The sequence below is a fragment of the Myotis yumanensis genome, unplaced genomic scaffold (assembly GCF_028538775.1).
Source record: "Myotis yumanensis isolate MYYU_CA2020_CCGP unplaced genomic scaffold, mMyoYum1.0.hap1 SCAF_1, whole genome shotgun sequence".
NCBI lineage: Eukaryota > Metazoa > Chordata > Mammalia > Chiroptera > Vespertilionidae > Myotis > Myotis yumanensis.
Genome location: NW_027223752.1, coordinates 17043273 through 17065670, shown reverse-complemented (window position 1 = coordinate 17065670; position 22398 = coordinate 17043273). Strand labels below are relative to the sequence as shown.

Below are 22398 nucleotides of genomic sequence, written 5' to 3'. Positions count from 1 at the left end.
CAACAAGCGCTGAAGGGCCGAAGACATGGATCTCAAGAGCAGGGAGAGAAGACCTACTTCACTTGAGGGCTCCATCCTCCCTGAACACTGCGGGGTGATCAAGGGCAATTCCCCAATTGCCTTGTTCACGTTCCCTGTGAGCAAGTCAATCCCTCGACCTTCCTGACTCCACTGGGTGTTTCAAGGCCCCTCTAGACCCTCCTGGTGTGAGGAGACCGCCCTTCCCCACAAGGAGTGCAGCACACGCCAGCTGGGGCTGGTTATTCTGTTTTATTTGCAGACTCACATTTGCTACATAAATCAATTGCGCAGCCCAACACACACATACTTGGCATAAAAGAGAGGACGATACGAAAACACAACTCTTGATAGTAAACAGAATCGCCCTCAGCTCTTCCCTTCCCAGTCCATCCTGGTGGGAACACTGGTGTTTAAGGTCAAAATATGGAATGAGGAGGCATGGAGGACTCAGCCGGTGCCATGGCCCCAGTAGGATCCCGGGCTGGGGCGGGCGGGCTTTTCTTGGTTGTGTGGCCATTTCAGCCACCTTCAGAACTTCAGGAAGGGGAAGAGAACCCTCCATAAGGAGCTGGGGCAGGTGCTGCCCAGTCAAAGCCAAGTGTAGCCCTGGGACCCCACTTCCCTAGGGTAATCCCACTCGGGCTACCTGCCTTTGGGCATCCTTGGCAGATAGGGGGCGGGGGGATGGGGGGAGAAAGATCGAAGACGTTCTTCCTGGCCCTGCCTTTAGCAGATTCCACAGTTGTTCTACTGGCACCAGCTTCCATCTCCCCATCCCTAGTCCCTCCCCAGACTTGAGCCCACCTGTCCCCTTGTGTGTGAGGGACTCAAATCCCAGGGACGTGAGAGCTGGCCCCAGCCACCGACCAGGCCACCTGAAGGGCTAGCATGTCTGTTAAAGTGGGCAGGTCCCTGGAGCAGGAATAAGCTCTTCTGGTCCTTGGTATGACTGCCAGGGCCAGGGGCTCAACATGCCTGGCAGAGCTGCAGGGGCACTGAGCCTTCCAGGACAGGACGGAAGGTGGCGGTCAGCACCCTGGGCGACATGTGGCCCACGGGCCCACTCTCACGCTCCAGGTGGCTGAGGTGGGCGATCTGGCCGAGCCGAGCAGGAGAACAAAGGAGGCGAGGGGAGCCCAGGGACACCTCCTCTCTCCATTACAGAGACTGAGAGATGCCAGAGAATGCATCTGTTTTGTTTTGTTGCATCTGAGAATTAGACATTCCCTTGTGGGTGCGGCAAGGGGCGGAGGCAGAGGCCGGGGTGGGCGTGGGGGACACTGCCAGTAGTCACGTGACCCTAGCCTCAGGGTCTTGGCACACAGCTGTCATGGAGACCCTGGCATTTTAAACATGGACACACACACACACACACACACACACCCAGGGCTGGTGCTCCTGGGCAGATGGAAACGACACCGAAGCGGAGGAATCCGTGTGGGGAATGTGATTAGACGCCTGGGCTTTAGGCCTCTGTCCTGACACTTGTGCTTCAGAGCTGACTGTTTAAAGGGCCACAGACATCGGCCTGGGAACCCCAAGTCCTGTTTTCCATCAGCCCCGGAGCTTGGGGCATCAGCTCGGCTCTCCCTACTCAACGGTGTGCTGGGGTCTCCGCTCTGTGGGCCACTCCCGCACTGTCCCCCGTGCACACTACCAGCACCCCAGATGCTTCCCCACATTCCTGCTCCCCTCTAGCCTCCCGGCCCCACTCCTCCTCCTTCCAAGCCCCTTGTGGGTGGGGCTAGTGTTCATGATGACAATGCAGCTTTGCTCACCTCCTTGGATGACACCGTTGTTTGGACAGGAGTCCTCTATGGCAACGGCACTGGAAGGCCCTGGCCGGCGCACACCCAGTCCCCACCCTCCTCTCCCAACGCCCCTCTATGCTCGTCCTCTCACCCTGCACTCCCCCACCCTGCTTCTCTTTGAAAACCTCCCGCAGGTGACAGTTCACCGTCTTCCTCCCGCCAGCAGCCCCACCTGCAACAGAAGACAGGACTGGGGCTCACCCCATCGGGCTCAGCAGTGCACGCTCCCTGGAACAGAGAGGCCTTGCTCCGGCAGAAAGAGGCGCCTGCGCTTGGCAAAGCGTCGCCAGCCGGCCAGCAAGCTCAGACCTCACTTCACCCCACACATGGGTGCCTCTGGCTAGGCCAGCCCGGCGGGGGGCAACCCCTCCCCTTTAGGCGAGTTAGGGGTCTGGAAGGTCGACTGGAGCTTCCGTAACAACTCGGGCTCCTCGCTTTTCACCCCAGAGGCCTCGGGGGTGCCCAGCGGGTAGGCGTCCCGGGGCCCGCGGGTCCTGGAGCAGGTGAGGAGGGCGCGGCAGGCGGCGCGCAGGCGGGCCATGTCCCGGTGGGTGGTCTCGCTGACGAAGCAGTACAGCACGGGGTCGGCCACGCAGTTGAAGGTGGTGAGCAGCAGGGAGAAGTGGTAGGCGTTGAAGGCGCTCTGGGCGAACTGGCAGCTGGACTCCCAGAGGCTGCGCACGAGCAGCAGCACGTGGTAGGGCAGGAAGCAGGCCAGGAAGATGACCACGGTGCTGAGCACCAGCCGCTGGATCTGGTCCTTGCGGCTCTGCTGGGTGCCGTGGCTGCGGCGCACGGCCCGCAGGATGCCCCGGTAGGCGGCCAGCAGCAGGCAGAGCGGGAAGAGGAAGCCCACCAGGAAGCGGTAGTAGTTGATGTGGCGCTGCCAGGGCTCCAGCGGGTAGTGCTCGAAGCAGACGCGGTGCTGGTCCTCGTCCTCCACCACCTCCGTGTGCAGGAGGAAGTACACGCTGGCCAGCAGCTCCTTGGCCCAGATGACCACGCTGACGCCCACGGCCGCCTTCAGGGTGCGGAACTGGTGGAAGCGGAAGGGATGGGCCACGGCCAGGTAGCGGTCGATGGAGATGCAGCAGAGGAAGCCCACGCTGATGTAGATGTTCTCGTAGAGGAGGATGCCGCACACCTGGCAGGACAGGTCGCCGTACGACCAGTTGTCGTGCTGCAGCACGTACTGCAGCCAGAAGGGCAGCGAGCAGATGTAGAAGAGGTCGGCCACGGTCAGGTTGAACAGGTACACGCCCAGCTCGTTCCGCGCCTTGATCTGCAGGTAGCCGAAGTAGAGGGACAGGCAGTTGGCCGGGAAGCCCACCACCAGCACGGTGACGTAGACCACGGGGGCCAGCGTCTGGTGGATGGTGTGGTCGATGGTACAGTTCGGGCGGGAGGTGTCCGCAGTGACGTTCCCCATCTTCGGGCCTGTGGGGGCCTCACCCCTCCTGGCTCAGGAAGTGGGCCTCTCCGCCGCCATGGCCTTCACAGGCTGCCCCTCCTTGGCCGTGGGTGAGCTTCTGAAAGTCAAAGGCGGGAAAGGCTTAGAAGAAGAGCAGCTGACATGTATAAAGCACCTACTGTGTGTCAGGCGCTGTTCTAAGTGCCTCACTTAATCTAGAGCAGTGGTTCCTAACCTGTGGGTCTCGACCCCTTTGGTGGTCGAATGACCCTTTCACAGGGGTCGCCTAAGACCATCCCGTATATCAGATATTTACATGACAATTCATAACAGTAGCAACATTACAGTTATGAAGTAGCAACGAAAATAATTTTATGGTTGGGTCACAACATGAGGAACTGTATTTAAAGGGCCAGAAGGTTGAGAACCACTGCTCTAGAGGATGATCCAGCCAACCAGCTCCACCTCCACTAGGACCTCTGAACGCGGTTTATGTCTTCCCATCCTCCTTCCCCAGCTGGTCCCTTATTTATGCTCCTGGTCACCACAGCACAGCCCATCCTGAGCCCAACTCTCCAGGGAACAGCAAGGGCCCAGCCACTATCTTCCTGCCTGCTCACAGGAATGGACCAGGTCAGTCAACATGGAGGCCACCGCCCCTCCTGGGGACCTCCCTGGGCAGCACGGGAGCGGCCCGGCCTTGCCCACATCCCACAGTTCTCTGGCCAGAAACAAAGGCTGAGCTTCCCTGAGCGCTGCCTGGATTCCGGGGTGTTTGTCAGCGGGTGCTGACCCTCCTCTCTTCCACGGAGCTGGGGGACCCACGGGCACTGACAGACGTGAGCACCAGACCAAGGTCAGCCGCTGACAAGGCATATACCCTGTCTGAGCCCCAGTTTCCTCCTCTGTAGAGTGAGGACAGAAACGCCTGCCCTCGGGATCAGGATGAGGGCCACAGAAGACGATGGATGTCAGAGTGCGCGGCACTGTTTTTCTTGCCGCCAAGAGGCAGACTCTTACATCAGCGAAAAGTTCCTATTGTTGAGAACTTAAAGAAAACCCTGCATAGACAAATACATTCGAATAAGATGGAATAACATTTTTTGTTGTAAGCCTACTTTATAAATCAATATATCAAAGCCAAAGCTTTGAGCTTCTCTATTGATTTAACACTTCTGGTTCAGATGAAAAATCTGGCTGTGTCCAAATCAGCATCTTTTTCAACCTTTGTTCCCCCCACAATTGCCCTCCCAAGGAGCCCTTTTAGACGTGTCCCCCCACACCCCAGCTCCATGAAATGGTAATATCTCAGGTATACTGCATATCTGTGTATGTGCCCTTTGGGGGGGTGACAAGTCATTGAATACCTAAGACTAATAATCATTTAATATCTAAGTTTTTTTCACCCTACCCAAGAACCAGCCTTCACAACCCGCCCCCCCTCCCCCTCTTGAGAAGGCATGGTCTACACAGTTGCAGATGCTGCATGAGTGGCCTGAATGAGGTGGTGTGGCGGCACCAGCAGATCACCCCTGCCCTTTGCTCTCTCTTCACCATAGTCAAGACCAGAAGAGAAACCCCTCAGCATTCAGGACCCACATCTCATCACCTCCAACCAGGGCCCCTCCCCCCACAACCTGTGGCTTGTCTTGGCTCCCACTGGCCCTGTGGCCCCTGAGCCAGAGCTCAGGCTGGAAGTGGGTACAGTGTGCTGGGGAGGGGCTCAGACACATCAGTCCAGCAGTTCCCTGTCTGGGGTTCTGGGGTTCCCCAGAAAGCAAATGCTCAATCTTATACACATACTAGAGGCCCGGTGCATGAAATTCGTGCACTGGGATGGGGGCTTCCCTCTGCCTGGCCTGCGCCCTCTCACAGTCTGGGAGCCCTTGGGGGATGTCCAACCACCTCCATAAGCAGGCAGTTGAACATCCCTCTCACAGTCCGGGACCCCTCACTCCTTACCACCCGCCTGCTCGCTGCTCCTTAGCGCTGCCGCGGAAGTGGGAGAGGCTCTCACCACCTCTGCTACGCTCGCCAGCTGTGAGCCCGGCTTCTGGCTGAGTGGCGCTCCCCTGTGGGAGCGACTGACCACCAGAGGGCAGCTCCTGCATTGAGCCTCCGCCCTCTGGTGGTCAGTGCACATTATAGTAACCAGTCATTCTGGTCGTTCTGCCATAATGGTCACTTAGGCTTTTATTATATAGATGAGTGTGTGCATTTTTCCTGGGAAGAGGGCCTGTAACTTTCATAAGTGTCTCTAAAACAGGCAGGACATGGGCCTGGTTGGTCCAAAGCTGCCGCCTTCTCACCTCTACCCGCCATGGCTCTCTCCATAGCCACGCCCACCCCTCCAACTCTCCCACTCTGCCCCCCACCGTTATCACTCAACACCTACAATGCAGACCAGATCCTCCTCCTCCTTGCTTAAACCCACTGATCCGTTTCTTATCACACCTACGGCAGGACCCAAATTCCTTATGGAACCTACAAGGCCCAACGGGATCTGACTGCAGCTCCCTGCACCTGGCCCATCACAGCACTTCTAGCCACACTGGCCAGCTTTCTGTGCTTCAGTCCCCAGCCTGGCTCCTGGCCTTGGCACCAGCCGCGGCCTCTCCTAGAGCACTTCCCCCACCCCCACCGCCCCCCTCCTCCTCCACCTCAGGGCTGGCTCCTTTGCTGCCAGATCTCAGCTTAAAGGTCACCTCGTCCTCCTCATGAGGCATTCCCTGACCACCCTGCTTAAAGCAGCCCCCTCCCCAGTCACCATCACACCATCCTATTCGACTGCTCCAGAGCGCCCATCGATATCTGAGATTGTTCTCGTTTATTGACTTGTCTGCTTATTGATGATCCGTCTCCTCCATGAGAGTGTAAATTCCAAGCGGGCAGAAGCCTTGTGGATCTCGAACGGTGCCTGGCATCTCACAGGCACTCATGAACACTTCTGGGAGGAATGAGTGAATGCTACCTCCCCATTTCACAGGTGAGGAAACTGAGGTCCCAGTGGAGAAGTGGCTTGCCCAAAGCCAGCCTGAGGAAGGAAGTGTTGGTGTTCTTGCTCCATGTCCCTCCTCCAGTACCCAACTGAGACTCACCCCCAACCTCTCAGTCCCCGGAAGACCGGGACCCCCAGGCAGGCTCACCTCCCTGTCCCCTCCTCTCCAGGACACAGGGCCTGGCATTTCAGTGATGGTGGTGGAGGGGGTGTTCCCTGCTGTCACTGTGTTTCATTGTGGGTAAGTGTACTTAACATGAAGTTTACCATGTTGGCCATTCTTCAGTGCACTGTTCTCTGGCATGAAGCACATTCACATTGCTGTGCAACCGTCACCACCATCCATCTCCAGAATTCTTCATCTGCCCCAATTGGAAAACTCTGTCCCCATTTACACTAGCTCCCCACTCCCCTGTGTCCCCCCCACCCCCGGCCCCTGGAACCCCCCATTCTACTTGCTGTCTCTAGGAATTTGACTATTCTAGGTCCCGCATACAGACGGAGTCGGACAGCTTCTGTCTTTTGTGTGACCGGCCTGTTTAACTTAGCATAAGGTCCTCAAGGCTCGCCCATGCTGTCACGTGCCGGAAGGTCCTTCCTTGTTAAGGCTGAGGGCTACTCCACCCTATGCATGTACTGCATTTTGTTTTCTCATTCACTTGTCAATGAGCAGGTGGGCGGTATCTACCTTTTGGCTGTTGCGAATAATGCTGCCGTGAACATGGGCGTGCAGGTATCTGTGTGCGTCCCTGCTTTCTGTTTGGGGGCATGCACCACACGTGGAATCGCAGGACCATATGGTAACTCCATGTTTAACTCTCTGAGGAACCATTGTTCCGTTTTCCGCCGCTGCTACACCATGCTGCATTCCCCCCACCAGTGCCCAGGCTTTGCTTGTTTTTTTGTTTGTTTGTTTTTTTTGCTGTTTGTGTTTTTGTTTTGTTTCCATGTTCTGATGGTGAGAGGAGGGGAGAAGGGGCAGCTGAGACCTCCCTGCGCCAGCTCTCCTGTCCGTGGATCCCAACCCCGCACCTGTGGGGCCGAACAGTCCACCGGGCCTCCCTATGAGGAAATGCACAGCAGCGCAGCCCTCCCCTTCCCCCCGCCCCAGCCCAGGACCTCAGGTTCCCCCCAATCCAGATGCAACCCACCCACAGGAAGCTAACATCCATTCGTAAACACAGGCCCTCCCAAGCCAATAAGACAGGGCCAATGAGCCACCGCGAGAACACGCCCTGGCAGGTCTCAAGAATCCCCTGAGAGTCACCAGGCCCAAAGCCTGGTGTTTACTGGTGTGAGCGAGTACATGCACGGGGTGGGCCGGGACAACCGCTCGCGGCTTCCTCTTTCCTTCGCCAACAATGAGTGAAGTCTGGCACCCAAGGTCACAAATAGTCAAGCCTGCAGGGCAAGGAAACACGGGCTGTGTAAAGTACCTCCTGCGTTCACTTTGGAACAAAAAAGGGTGCTGACATTCTAGACAGGGGTTCAGACCCTGGTGCCTGAGTCACCGGAGGATCTGCCGCCGCAGGTGACTGAACCACAACGTGAGTATCTGACCCCGAGCGTCTGAGCCTGAGCCGGGGCTGGAGAACCGGCCACAAGCTCCCAGGTGCTGCGGGTGCTGCGGCCCGTGAGCCACACTTTGAGGAGCCAGGGACCCACAGGTCCAGAAAGTCTGGGGTTTGCTCCTGATTGAGTGTTCGACACGAGGTCCCAGGCTGGGGAGCGGAGGCGGCTGGAAGGGGAACTGGAGACCCGGCAGCCCCGTGGTCAGCACCGGGACACAGCCTTTGGGAGCTCAGCAGCCTGACGCCGGCTTTTCAAATACGGCGACTGCATCTGTATTTCAAACTAAAGTGATTGCGCTTACACTTTATATTTGCAAAATCTTTTGCCGTTCCCAGAGCCTTTCACATCTGCCCTCTTGCCCGATCTTCACAACAGCCTCGTCAGGTCCCCCGTGTTAGGGACAAGGGAACTGAGGCTCCAGGAGAGGGAGTGGCTTGCCCAACAGCCCAGCGCCTCTGGGTTTCCTTAGACAAGTATCTGTGGAGCATCTGCAAGGTCCTCGGCACCAGACCAGACACGGGACTGAGGGATAAGGAAGAAATGGCTCCCGCCCTCAGGGCGCCTCCAATCTCCTAAGATTCCAGGAAGGCCACTTGCAGGAAGGACTGCACCGCAGGCCATGGACGGCGGGCTTACGGCACGTCCCTCCCACTCACATTCACTGCTGGTCTGTGCTTGTCACTCTGCCCACTCTTGTGGGATGACAGCTCCTCCACAGTTTCAGCCCCTCTGCACTGTCAGGGCGCGCAGACTGCACCACCCGCCCCAGCTTCCTGCCACCACACAGGACGTGCTCAGAGGCCTGCCCGTCTGCTTCTCCACTAGTCTGTCGCCTGCCCAGTCACTCACGGTGGATGGCTGGCCTTCAGCTTCTCCCCTCACCCCCACCCACAGCACCCACTTCATTACCCAGTTCTACCATTTTCCACTCTTAAATGTTTCCCACATCCGTCTCCTCTTTAGCTCCCCGACCGGTGCCCCGATGGGCGTGGTCAAGGCCTCCTCCCCAGAATCAGTTCCATGGCATCTCACCACCCTCAAAGCCATCCTCTAACACCCAAATCTAACCCAGTCCCTCCTGCTTTGAACCCTTGAATGGCTTTCTAATCATCCACCTGTTCATCATCCGTCCATCCACCCACGCACTCTCCCATTCACTTATTCATGCACAAAACAAATACTGCGTATCTATTATATGGAGGGCACTGCACTGAACACTGGCTCCTAGGGTAACTCAAGTTGCTTTTAGTCTCGGTGGGGGGCGGGGGGGGGGGGGTCGGAGATAAGCGAGCCAGCTCCTAAGAGAGAGGAGGATTTTAAGGGAGCTTGTTAGAGGGGTCCTAACCCAGCCAGAAAAGCCTTCCTGAGGAGCAAGTTACACTGAGACCAGGAGAAGGGGAAGGGCTGCCTGAGCAGACAGGCGTTTCTGCCGTAGACACATGTGTGCAACAGATCAAATCCGAGAGAGAGAGAGAATGGGCTCCTCTGGGGAACTGAAAGTAGCTTGGCATGACTGGATCTAGGCATAAAGGGGGCATGGTCAGAGAGGAGATAAGAAGAAGCTGTGGTAACTAACAATTAATTAGAAGGGAGGTGGGGAACAGTCAGGGACAAATCTGAGATGTTCCTGACTATGAGTGATTAGTCCTTATTAGCTCTAAAAAAATTATTTTTTAGATGGATAACTGGGTGGGCGGATGGGTAAATGGATGGGCAGATAAATGGATGAGAGGTAAATGGATAGATGTGAGTGAATGAGTGGATAGATGGATGAATGGGTGGGTGGGTAGATGGCTGGGTAGATGGGTAAATGTATGAGCAGATGAATGAATGAGGGGTAGATGGGTGGACAGATGAATGAATGGATGAGTGTGTAAATGGCTGGGTATGTGAATGGCTAGATGGGTAATGGGTACATGGATAGATGGATTGGTGAGTGGGTAGATAGATAGATGAATGGGCTGGTAGATGGGTAGATGGCTGGGGTGGGGGTGGTTGAGGTTGGGTGCTGGGACAGTGGGGTTTTCATTTATAGAAACAGAAAGGTGACAAGGAGGAATGACTGTAGCCTTGTTTCCAGCCTGGCACCTGCTCAAGCTGCCTGAGCTGCTCAGAGGGTCCTGCTCTTCTGCCCAGGCCTTGTCACAGCCAGTCCTCCCTTCCACCGGTGCCTGAGGACAGACAGACACCACCCTACGCTTAGTTTCGACCCCAGGTGGAAACTACACCTTGCCCGGAGCGTCCCTTCTCTACCCGGTCTCCATAGGAATCTTACCCCTCAAAAATCAACACACAGCGGATGCAAAAGTGTTCTGTAAGCGAAAAGATGCAGATGGGACAGAAGAGCCAACCCCTACCCTCCGAGAGCCCTCCACCTGCTAGGCACCTCTCTTCCAATGCCATTCTCACCTGTGCCCATTTTACAGATGAAGAAAACACAACTGAGGCTGGGAGAGGGATGAGCCAACCTGCTCAGGATTCCACAGTTACCAGAACTCGGGCTGGCCCGCATTGTCCTTTACGCCACGCTCTCTTCCTGTTTGTCTTTATGGGCACTGAGCAGCCACCCTCCTCCTCCAGGCCTCGCCAGGCTCCGGTCCTTATAGCTGCCACCAGAAGGACCACCAGGCTTGGTCCCAGGCTAGCCCCTGTGCCTGGAGGATGCTCTGCCAGGTCACCCATCCCCTCAGCACCCATTGAAGAAAACCTGTGTGTCCAGTCGTGCTCCCCCAAGTGGAGGGGGCGGGGCAAAGAACCAGAGCAAGGAGCTACGGCATCTATTCACACAGTTATCATCCAGCTCCGAAGTAGACATCACACACGGGCAACCCAACACCTACAAGCAAACCTGTAGACAAAAGCACATCAGCATAGAGGGGTCTCTGAGGACTTTAATGACCAAGAGAATGTAAGCCCCGAACGGAAGGAAGGGCCCTTTGACACAGGTAAGGACCGCTTGCACGTTCCAAGCCATGCGGGAGCAGGGCTGGCACATAAACATGATCTAGCCGGTCGCTTCCACGGGGTGCACACGGGCACACAGATCACCGCTCACCGTGCCAGGGTGGCCCTGCTCGCGGGAGCCCTGAGCCCACAGAGCAGGGAGTTTCCTGCAGACCCAGCTTCTCTTCCTTTCTCTGCTCCAACCTCCACATTCTTTCAACAAGGTTGTTTCATTTCCTACAAGTGCCTGACGCAGAGGCTGTTGATATTTCCCTCTGGGGCGGGAGTAGAACGCAGGCAGCATTTTTCCTTAGCCCCCACCGCTCCCCCAGGTAGCCTCACCCCAGCAACAACAAGGCAGACTCTCATTTCTAAAGCCTCGGAACTGTTTCCAAGCTCAACCCCATCTGGGCTCACGAGGCTCGGACGGGCCTGGCGCCGCCAACCCATTTCACAGAACCCGAAGCCCAGAGAGGCTACAACACAGTCGCTCAAGTTCATACAGCAAGTCAGGGCGGTCTGAATCCAGAATCCAGGCACCGAGGCACCAACTCCCTGCCTTTAAGCTCTTCTGACCACAAACCACAGCAAGAGATGCCCTTGACCTTGTAACCCAGCACACACATTCTACACACACATACACACACACACACACGCACACGCATGCACCCAGACACGAACTTCCCCAACGCAGTACTTACCCTACCGTCTGCGACGCCCTCTGATCAGGTCTCTTCTGTTTTGTTTCTCTAAATGCAGGTCATGAGCTACCAAATTGATTTCCTGACCCTCGAAGGCTGACTGACCCCACCTGCTCAGCCTCCAGACCCCAGGGAGGCGACGGCCTCAGCCAGGTGAGGGGCAGGCAGAGCGTGGCAGCGACAGGAAGCTGTCCCAGCGGGATCCTGGGTCCTCTGTGTCTTGCTGAGCTCTGCTCTCAAACTTCCAACAGCTGGGCTTTTTTCTGCGGCTCCGAGAAGGTCGGGGAGGAGCCGCAAAAGCACCTCGGGGCCTGGTGGAGCCCCCCCAGGCCGCCACCAGGACCCACACTCGCCCTCCAGGGATTTCCTGCAGACCACGCCTCCCAGCTCCCGGCTAGAAAACCCCAGCTGGAGGCTGCCCCTTCCGGAGCTGAGGCAGAATCATGTGTCAGGCTGGCGGTGGCCCAGGAACACTTGCCAGCCACAGGACCAGGGCGACGGGACTACTCCCTCCACCTGCTCGGCCTGCTTCCCACACACCCCAGAGGCAGGGAGCAACCTTGGGGTGGGGGGGAGGGTGTTAAGCCAGAATTAGGGAAAGGGGACCTTGGGGGCTGGGGGGCATGCAGAAGTGGCTGCACTAATTCTACCCATCAACCCCCTTTGAGCACCTCCGGGATCCCAGGAGAGGAGCCCTGCGCCAGGGGTCCTCACTGAGCCGCCCAGGTGACTAGCGCAGACCTGGGACCCCAGCGAGAACAACCGGACAACGAGGCAAGGATGGGGCCAGCTGACTGTTTCCACTCCCGCGCCCAGGATGTCACTCTCCAGCCACCAGCAACCAACATCTGGGTCAGTGGGTCTCACGTACCTTAGAGAATACTTGGGAGCTCATAACAAATAATACCAATGCCGGGCCCCACCCCAGGCGAAGGAAACCACACTCGCTGGAGATGCGGTGCCGGCACCGCTGTTTGAAAAGCTCTCTGGGCAACTCGGCGGGCAGCCAAGTGCAGAGGCACCGGGTCTGCGCTGGAGGCCGGCTGGGTCCTGTGGTTCAGACCAGCGGAGCGAGCGCATTGGAGCAGGGCCCTGGGCCACCAGTGGGGCAGTGTTGATGTTTTTAAACAGCTCGGGCCCCGGGTGGGGAGCAAGCACAGGGCTGGGCATCATGAGGGCTCTGGCTCTCGGGAGCATCTGCTAAGCTCTCCCAGCAGAGCAGCTCCACGGGCCCCTGGAGGCTCCCTGGCCCAGCCGCCTCCTCCTTCAGGTGGGGAAACTCGGGCCCTGCCAGGCAAAAGCTCTCGATCAGGGTCTTAGAGCCAAACCACGGAGCGGTGATTCTAGGACCCCGCTGACCACGTCAGAGCCACACTATTTTGGCGTGACCTCCTCCCTCCTTGGACGCTGCTGGTAGGATACGTTGCTGGAGCCAGGAAGCCCACGCCCACCATGCCCGGGAGGGTGTCCCTGAGGATGTTCGTGCCCCTGGCTCTGCTCCGTGATTGTGGGACTCGTCTCCTCCAGAGAGCAAATCACGCTCGTCCTGTCGGGGGCTGTACTGGCAGGGGTCCCAGGAACCCCCCTCTGCGGGGCCTGGGCCCTCTCCAACGGTCTCCTACGTTAGTTACCGAGAAGGCTGCGCCTTGCTATGGGGGGTCGGTTCACACAGACCAAGCGCCATTTCTGAGTTGCGGAAGCGTGGCTGGCTCTCCCCTTCCCAGACGAAAGGACGGTGGGTGAGGAGTGCAGGATCCTCCCAGAACATACGGCCAAAGAGAGCACCCCTGGCTCTGCCTACAGGCAGCCCAGCCACCTGGACATGTGCACACAGGCCGTCTGTGCCGGGAAGACACGGCTGACACGGTGCCCGCCCCCTCCCCCAGGACTCCCAGGCTGCCCAGGGTGCCCCACCTCATCTGGGATGGGAAGCCTTTCTCTCTCTCTCCGGGGCCAGGGACCCCCTTTCCCTCCCCACTGGACCTCTGGGACTGCAGATGGGAGGAAGCTGGCTTCAGCTTTAGTCACATCGCTGAGCCCACGTCCTCTGTGAAATGCCACTCAGGGACAGGAAGGACAGCCTGCGCTGTGACCTACTCTGGTGCTACGATTTCATCTTTGAACGAGAAACCGTGATGACACCGAGCGTCAAGCTGTGGCCTGAGGGGCCTAGAGACCCATAACCTCGATCCTCACAAACCTCTCCAAGTTAACCTGCAGCTGAGCCAAAGTAGTGAGTCTAATCAAAACGTGGCCTCCAGAGAAGCCTGGTTCACCTCCCCCATTCAAACTCCCGGCCCGAAGCCCAAAGTGCCAGAACCTTGGAGCCGTGCTGAACAGAGAAGGGCATGTAGTGAAGGGTGAGAATGTGCAAGCCCTGTGTGTGTGTGTGTGGGGGGGGGGGGGGGGGGGGGCGGTGACCTCATGGGGGCTGCCAGGGCCTGCCGCGGTGGCTCCTCCCATCCTGGAAAGACAGAAGGGCCGAAACTGGGCCAGGCCCACCCCCTGAGTTCCTTTCCCATCTCTCTCGGCCCCAGTGCCTGCCGACCCCACTGGATGACAGACCAGAGGCTTGCCTGAACCCTGGATGTCCGGCCTGCCCCCAACATGAATATTCCTCCAGGAACCTGGGCTGAGGGGGGGTGAAATGTTCTGGAGGCTCGTGTGAGGGCAACAGGGCCCCCAGCCAGAAAGGCACTCATGGGCCCCCAGCGGTCCAGGCAGTCCCGGCGTCACCAGAGGGAGGACTCTGGAGTCTGCCCTGAGCTGGTGGCACCCAGCAAGGCCTTGGCACAGGGCAGGAACCCCGTGGTCAGGGATGGAGGTTAAAAGCAGAGGCTCTGGGCCGGACGGAGGAGGTTGAGATCCTGAGCTGTCACTGTCTGGCTATGTGACCTTCACAAGGCACCTTCCTGGCCAATCAATGGGCTTCTGTGAGGACCCGAGAGATGAGATCTGACAAGGGCCTGGCATGTAGTAGGTTCCTGATCCGTGTTAGTGAGGATGCAGTGACGCTGAGGATGGTGGTGGTGGCAGCATCGATCCCTCAGGCTAGAAGGTCCGCCCCGCAGTCTGATTCACCCTGGGAAAGGGTGGGCAGGCCAACTGGGTAGGATGCTTGTTACAGCGCATTGCCTATTCCCCACGGCTACGCTGCTGACTTGGGGCTGGTGGGGGTAAAGGCCTTGGAGGAGCCTCGAGGGCTCTGGTAAGCACCAGAAGTGTCTGTCAGGAGCCATCGCTGTTGGCCTGTAGGGACCTTCACTGACTTGCGTCTTGAAGGCGCCTTGGGCCTTACACTTTAGCCAGGTTTGCATCAGAGGAGCTGATACCAGGCGCTGCACTGTTGCAGGTGCAGAAGTGCCCAGGTGCGAATGAAGATGCCGAAAGGACCGAGAGGAGGAGCGGCAGGGATCCTCCCAGAGGGCCTGGCGCCGCGGCCCCGAGCGGCTTTGGATCAGGAAGTGCAGTCACTGCCATTCGGAGCACGTGCTCTGTACCACGCCCCGTGCTGAGCACCCTCCCGCCGTTTCCCGTTTGCACCCTCGCATCTGCCGGTGAGGCAGGGTTATCCTGGTGTTACAGGCCAGGCTGCTGAGACTCTGAGAGCACCAGCCGCCTGCCCGGGTCACAGAGCTCGGAAACAGCAGGACTGCTTGGCTCCAAAGACAGGGTTCTTGGCTACTTTATGAGTTTCCCGTTGCTGCTGGAGCAAATGACCACAGACCTAATAATGGCTTAAGACAACGCAGATTTCTTCTCTGTGGTGGTCAAAGGTCTGCCGTGGATCTCATGGGGCTAACGTCAAAGCGTTGGCAGAGCTGCCTTCCTTCTGGGGGGCGGAGGGGAAATGGACTTGCTTATCTTTCCTGGCTTCTCAGGGCTCCTGGCATTCTTTGGCTTGTGGCCCCGACGTCTTCAACGCCAGCAGTGCGGCACTGAGTGCGTCCCACCTCCCTCTGCGCCCACGGTCACATCTCTGACTCTGGCCCTCCTGCCCCCTCTTCCACTTTTAAGGACCCTGTGATCACACTGGCTGAGCGGCCGAGCTGCGATTCAAGTCAGGGTCTGAATTCACTGTGTTTTAATAATTACCAATGCGATGCATGGGACTTTATACAATGACTTGTTCATGCCCATCTTCCCCTCCAAACGGTAGGTTCCATCAGGAGGAAGGACCTGGGTCTGTTCTCTGCCAAAACAAATGCACAACAAAAATGTGCTGGATGTTTGAATCAGTAAATGAACCTAAACTCCATTCGCTTCTGCAGCCCAGGTACAGAAGGCCAGGGTGAGGAGCTAAGGAACTGGGGGAGACAGGATATGGGATGAGGCCACAGGAAGAAGGTTGGCTTTGGCTCTGAGGGCGTGGGTGGGTAGCTATGTATGGAAAGGCATTACCATGGAAGCTTCTGCTGAAAGAGAGACTTTGGGGAGTCTGTGGTCTGTCTAAGGAGAGCTGCTTGGGGCATCATCCTTCCTGTTCTGATACAGAAAGCACAAAGCACAGGCCAGAAGGTTGCCATGGTGACCGCAGGCCTGCTTCCCCACCTGCTTGCCTTCCCACCAGGAGTGCTCCCACCCATCAATTAATAACCTAATAACGTATGACAACAGTCACTCCAACCACCCAGGCAGCAGTCCTCAAAAAACAAACAGACTTCTTCAGGGGCCTAAGCTACACAGATGCTCGCTAGACTCAGCCTGGGCCACCTGCTATAACCTAGCTTTCTGAATCCAGATTCCTCTCTCCCCGGCTTCTCTCTCTTGTTTTAAAGGCATGGGTTTGGCAGAGCTGGGGACTGAAGCCGCAGGGGTTCCAGGGAAACAGACACGAGCGAAGGCACCATGTAGGATGCCTGCACCCTCAGCCCTGCAAGGCCTAGAGAACCTGATTCCCACCCAAACAGGCTCTGTGATAAGGCCCCAGGCAGGGCCAATCGTACGTCTGCTGGTCTTCTAGCAAAGATGGCTTAATTTGTTACACCACGGCACATAGGGGAAAAAAGCAAAAGGGAAGACTTTCAAGTTTTGGTAGATTTAAGATGTTTGGAAACTGATGCTCTTTTCACTGGGAGATGGGTTCTAAGACCGCCCCCTCCCCCCCTTGAATCTAGGTGGGCTCTGTGACTATGTGACTGGAAGAATAAAGTCGAGGCCACACTGTGCCAGCTGCTGAGTCCAGGTCAGAAATGACTGGGAGCTCCCACCTCCTGTCTCTTGGGATGTTGCTCTTAAAAACTTAGGTGCCCTGATGGGAGGAGGCCCTAGTGGCCTCTGAGAGAGGCCCACATGGAGAGGAACCTAGACCCTGGCCAACAGCCCCCGCTGAGCCAGGATCAACTGGTTTACCACATGTTGTGTGATCTTGGAGAAAGATCCCCAGCCACAGCTGGGCCCTCTCAGCTGATGTTGCAAGGAGCAGAGATAAGCCATCCTCACCAAACCCTGCCCAAATCACAGATTCATGAGCAAAATAGATGAGGACTATTATTTTAACCTCCTAAAGTGGTTTTTTATGCAGTAATAGATAACTGGAACATAAGGATTATTTTTTCTCCAAAATCACTTAAGGGCTTATCATGAGTGATGTAGTCATTCATAAGGTTATTTTATTTTAATTTTTGTAAAGTATCTGCTTTTATTTATTTTAGAGAAAGAGAGGAAGAGGGAGAGATAGACACATGAATGAGAAACATCATCAACTGGCTGCCTCCTGCACGCAGTTTCCTACTGGGGATCGAGCCGGAAACCCAGGCATATACCCTGACCAGGTATCGAACTGGCGACCTTCTGGTACATGGGTCGACACTCAACCACTGAGCCACACCGGCCTGGCGATTTAAATTTTTATAACAACTTTGTGAGGTGGGTATAATAATCTCCCTTTCCCCCATGAGATACTCAGAGGTAAGGTATCTTGTTTGAGATAGAAAGGATGAAACCAGTTTCCACTCTTTGTTTTCTGTTAGACGAGTCTTCTCTCCATAGAGTGCACTGTACCCAGAAGGCGGCAGCATAATGGAAACATCAAGAACTCTCATAGCTAACTTTTAGGGGTCACTGCAAGGCTTTTAAAGTATCTGCATGATGTCATGACCATCCTAGGAAGCAGGCTCTACTCTCATGCCCATTTCACAGAAGGTGACACTGAGGCTTAAGAAGAGGGCAGGTGATGATCTCCAGTTAGTATCTCTAATAAGTGGAAGAGCCAAGATTTGGACCCAAGCCCTCCAGTTCTGGAACTGAGCTCTCAACAGATGCGCTGGTCCATGCAGTCTAGTGCAGCCGCATTGCTCCAGCCCCGCTTCCTCTGGGACACGCAGTCCTTGCCCCTCCTGCCTCCTTTTGGAGGCTGAAGCGGGGAGGGCAGGGTTAAGCAAAGCATAACCATGTCATCTCAGATTTGAATAGTTCAAACCAGTCTCACTCCTTTTGCCCTCGCGAGCCCGCTGTGAGGTGGCCAAGCTAGTATTTATCTCCATTTACCGAGGCTCAGCCACAGCAAGTGACCTGCCCAAAGCCACTGGCTCCAAGTCAGCGGTCTCTCCTTTGCCCACCCCTGATCGCAAAGAGGCTTGCTGTGCCTTTCACACCGCATCGCTGTGTTCCACTTAGGGGGCCTGCCAACCAGGGACCCCAGCGGCCAATCACAGTCCAGCTTTGTCCTCCTCCGCCTGCTCCCCCCCCCCTACCCCCGCTGACAGCCGCCCGCCTACTAAGGGGGAACGCACAGGTGTAGGGGGCAGGAAAGGAAATGTGTCACCTGTGCCGTGCGTGGACTCTGGGGAATGAAGGGCTGGAAGTAATTACCAGGCGGCCACGGAGCCAGCCGAGGGGGTGGCTGCTAAACCAGGCAGCAACCGCAGCAGACACCCGGCCCAGAAGAGGAACAGGGACGCGCCGGCGGGCGCTGGGCAGACACCAGGCGGGCCTTTCCGCTGCCGCTGCCGCGTCTGCTCGCCTCCCGGTGCTCCGGGCGCGCCCGCACTTGGCGCCACCGCCCCGCTCGGGCACACGCACACGCACACGCGGCCACTCCCGCACCTGGCCGCCCCCTCCGCCCGCGCACGCACACGTGGGGGCCACGTGCTTGCACCCTCACCGCGCGCTCCCGGGCCGCGCCGGGGAAGGCACAGAGCTGGCTACCGGTGCCGGGATCCGGCGGTCGCCCTCAAGCGGTTTCCGGGGACCCAGACAAGGGGAAAAGGACTGACTTTGGGGAGTCATACCCGTGCGGCGAGGGGCCGGCCACAATCACCCCGCTGGCCGCCCGTAGACCGCGCCCCTCCTACGGCCCGCGCAGCAAGCAGGTGGGCGCTGCGTCCTTGGCGCCTGGCGGAGGTGGCCTGGGGCGCGGGCCGGTCCGTTTCCGGCCAGGCCTTTCTGTTCCTTGGACGATACGGCCACGTTGTGCTCCCATTCACCGCATCCCTCCCCCATCCCCTCCTCCAGTTCTGCGCACCCAGCCTTGCCCTTCCACGCCATGGCTGGGCGCCTGCCCTGAGAAACCCCGGAAGTGCAGACCTGTCCTGGAGGTACAGCGCTTCCATCCTGTCCCCGGGACGGCTCTGGAGCTGCTGGGTGAGCTCAGACTGGGCCTGGCTGCGAAGGGAGGGCCCGGGGTCCTTCCCCAGCCACATCCAGAACCCCTCGGTGAGAAGCTGGGAGGAGAGTGCACGAAGCAGCCCTTCTATACCCTTTCCCTCCGAGGCCTCAGCGTCAGCACACCGGTAGCCACTCAGTGAAGGCCCCTCCTGTTGCTGCTCAGGCTCTCTCCAACTCTCCGACCTCAGCAGGGGGCAGTTTGCTGCCTGCTGGATCCCTGGTGCCTCCCAGGGCCCGAGCATGCCGTGGCAGGGGTGGCATGGACAGCACAGAGGACCCCTGCTGGTGCTGTTGATAATTCAAGGAGGCCTAAGGGTCCTCTGCCCCACTGGCTCACAGACAACAAGAACGATATTCACAGCTCACAGTTTTTGAGTCAGGCACCGTTCCAAGCACTTCAATGCATGAACTCATTGGAGCTTCGCCACTTTGTGAGATGCTATTATTACCCGCGTTGTACCCAAACGGGAATGAGGCACAGAGAGGTCAAGGAACTTGCCCAAAGTCACACAGATTCAAACCCAGGCAGGCGAGTCTACAGCCATCACCACCACCGGCTTCCTCTCTCAAGCCATCAGCACCTCCCGCTCTCTCACACCTGCATACCTTAACCTGCGTCCCTCTCCACCAGAACACCTTCTGAGCGCCTGCCCCAGTTTGAAGACGAGAAAGTCATTTCCCCTATGGAGCCTATTGTTTGCCCAGGCAACTTGTGCGGAGCCCCCTGGGTGCTCCCTGGACTCCCTTCCCAGCATTCTTTGCACTGCCCACTGAGGTCACTGTTCCACAGCGGTCTCTCTCAAGCATGCATGGTCTTCCTTCCTGCCCAGGGCCTGGCTCAGAGCAGGGTGCCCCCTCCTGTCTGTGAAGGGAGTATCTGGGGCCGGGCTCTGCAGGAGCTGGTGCGGTTGGTTGTCAGGAGAGATTCTCCGGGGTTAGGATGGAGGGCAGCTGGAGTGACGCAGGGGAGGTAAAGGCAGAGAGCTACGTCTCACTTTCTGCTAGCTCCTCGGGGCGGCTCAATGCCCCACACTGTCTGACTGGGCCCCTAGGCGAGTGTCTGGAAGGAAATGGACAGTGGGCAGAAGGCAGAAGATACCCGGGCCGGGGGAGGCAGAGGGAGCCAGCAGGCAGGTGGCAGAGGCTGGAATTTTGCTTTTCCTGCTGGGCACACGCCCGGCAACCTCCCAGCAGGCTCTGCTCTGCTCTGGGGCTGGACCAACCTCTTCTGCTGGTCCTCATTTTGAAATGTCTCCTTCTTGCAAAACCCTCACAAATGGCGTTTCTCAGGTTAACAATCCATGCCACAGAGATGCACACCTGCTTTATAAAAACTGCTAAACTGAAAGCAGCTGATAAGAGTTTGGCTTTGAACGTCAGAGTGCCTGAGTTTGAATCCCGCCTCCGCTACCTACTCGTAGGGTGACCTGGACGAGTCCCTAACCCTCGGTGCCGGGTTCCTCGTGTGAGAAACCGGGACACAGCTTCAAAAGTCGGCTGAGATGACTGCCTGAGTTAAATAAAGCCTCAGCTCAACACCCAGCACACAGTAGGGTCAATGGATGTTAGCTGTTATTGTGACTGTCTGCTCCAAATACCCTCTTTATCTATGGCTCGTATCTTGGTAGTGTTTACTGTCCTCAGTGCTCTTTTCATCCCAACCAGCAGTGTTATTCTCTTCCTTGCACAGGTCAGGACACAGGGTCAGTGAATTGTCTCAACGCCGCTGAGTTCTGAGCACCTGGGCCAGGACTTGCACGGAGTCCTGGCTGGAAGCTGCTTCCTGTGGGGGTCATGGCCCCTCACCCTACGCCCCCGGGAAGAGCAGGCGTTTGAAAGCCCAGCGTCATCAGTTGCCAGGTGCAGAGTTCTGACTCTCAGGTACGGTGCCTGCCGTGGAGACGGCTGATTACAAAGTGAATCCTGCCAGGGCGGCCACATGACACAGTCCCCGGGGAGGGGGACACTGCGCAGTACTTGGTGACCCTGTCTCCCTGCCTCTCTCTCCCTTTTTAAAAATGTTTTATTGATTTTTAGAGAGAGAAGATGAAGAGGGAGAGATAGAAACATCGCTGAGAGATCCCCTCTACTGGGGATCGAGCCTGCAACCCGGGCATGTGCCCTGACTGGGAACCAAACCAGTGACCCCTTGGTTCCCGCGTCAACACCCAACCACTGAGCCACACCAGCTGGGCCCTGCCTCTCTTTTTGTAGCTCAGTCTCTTTACAGATGTCCAAGGATACCTAGAAGCTTTCACAGTCTAAATCAGTGGTTCTCAACCTTCCTAATGCCGCGACCCTTTATACATTCCTCATGTTGTGGTGACCCCCAATTTCATTGTTACAAATTGAACATAATTAAAGCATAGTGATTAATCACAAAAACAATATGTAATTATATATGTGTTTTCCGATGGTCTTAGGCGACCCCTGTGAAAGGGTCGTTCGACCCCCAAAGGGGTCGCGACCCACAGGTTGAGAACCGCTGGTCTAAATGTTCTTCAATTAAAACAAGCACCGTTTTGATTTACGCTTCACTCTTCAGAGACAGAACAGCACGGCGCCTGTACCAGTTACAGATCGGAATTGGCCCGTGGGTACAGGCTTGGCGCCTCTGGCTGCGCTTTCCCTATGAAAATGTGAGATTTGGAGAAGCAAAGAGATTCACTTCATTGCTGTGTTTCTTGGTGTCACAATGTCCAATCCTTGGCAGGGGCAGCAAATTTGTTGTTTTGTAAACAAAACCAAGCATTGGCCTTATACACAGCACACAGCTCTCTCAGTTAAAATGAAGCACAAATTGCTTTCCAGAACCTTCCTAGAGAATGGCAAATTATGGCCCAGGCTCATGGAATGCTGATTTGAGACGCTGCTAATAACTGTCTTTCTTACCCACAAAAAAATCACCTCCCACACCGGCCGGGCTCCAGACTCGCGGTCAGGATTTCTCCGTACACAGCGTCAGTGGCATTGATGTCATTCCTTCTCTTCCAGGCTCTCGGGGGTTGCAGCCTTGGCATTTGTCTTTTCCCAGAGCCAAGCCCAGGGAGGCACAGGGCAGGTGCTCAGAAACAGCAGCGATGGCTGGACCAGAGAGGTTGTGGCCCCAGGCCAGCGTGTGCCGAGGACTCGATATGGGCCCCTTCAGGTGCGCTCTTCACCCTTCTCCACCCCACTCGAGCACTTACATCACGGCTCCCCTTGCCATCTGGCCTCTGTTGGGGTTGGCCAACGGGAAGCACTCACTGGGATCAGAGGATGGAGGGTAGTGGGGTCCGGGGAGTACTTATCCACCTGCCAGGCGTCTTCAGGGTGGCTGCCTCCCTTTACGGA

At 57.0% G+C, this 22398-nt stretch overlaps 1 protein-coding gene across 2 annotated transcripts; it reads right to left on the bottom strand.

The window, feature by feature from the left end:
• Positions 1 to 1885: 1885 nt before the first annotated feature.
• On the bottom strand, positions 1886 to 19010 carry LOC139001923 (ovarian cancer G-protein coupled receptor 1-like). Of its 2 annotated transcripts, none has more exons than XM_070403428.1 (2): positions 18985 to 19010; positions 1886 to 3361 (listed from the first exon to the last, which is right to left on the bottom strand). In XM_070403428.1, exon 2 carries the CDS (start codon positions 3259 to 3261, stop codon positions 2173 to 2175), a length of 1089 nt encoding a protein of 362 aa, XP_070259529.1. In that variant the 5' UTR covers positions 3262 to 3361; positions 18985 to 19010; the 3' UTR covers positions 1886 to 2172. The 2 variants fall into 2 exon arrangements, with proteins under 2 accessions (XP_070259529.1, XP_070259532.1); XM_070403431.1 differs by lacking the exon at positions 18985 to 19010 and adding an exon at positions 11458 to 11534.
• Positions 19011 to 22398: the final 3388 nt, after the last annotated feature.

Excerpts from the sequence above, each read along its gene's own strand:
- LOC139001923 (XM_070403428.1), bottom strand. The coding sequence starts at position 3,261 with ATGGGGAACGTCACTGCGGACACCTCCCGCCCGAACTGTACCATCGAC.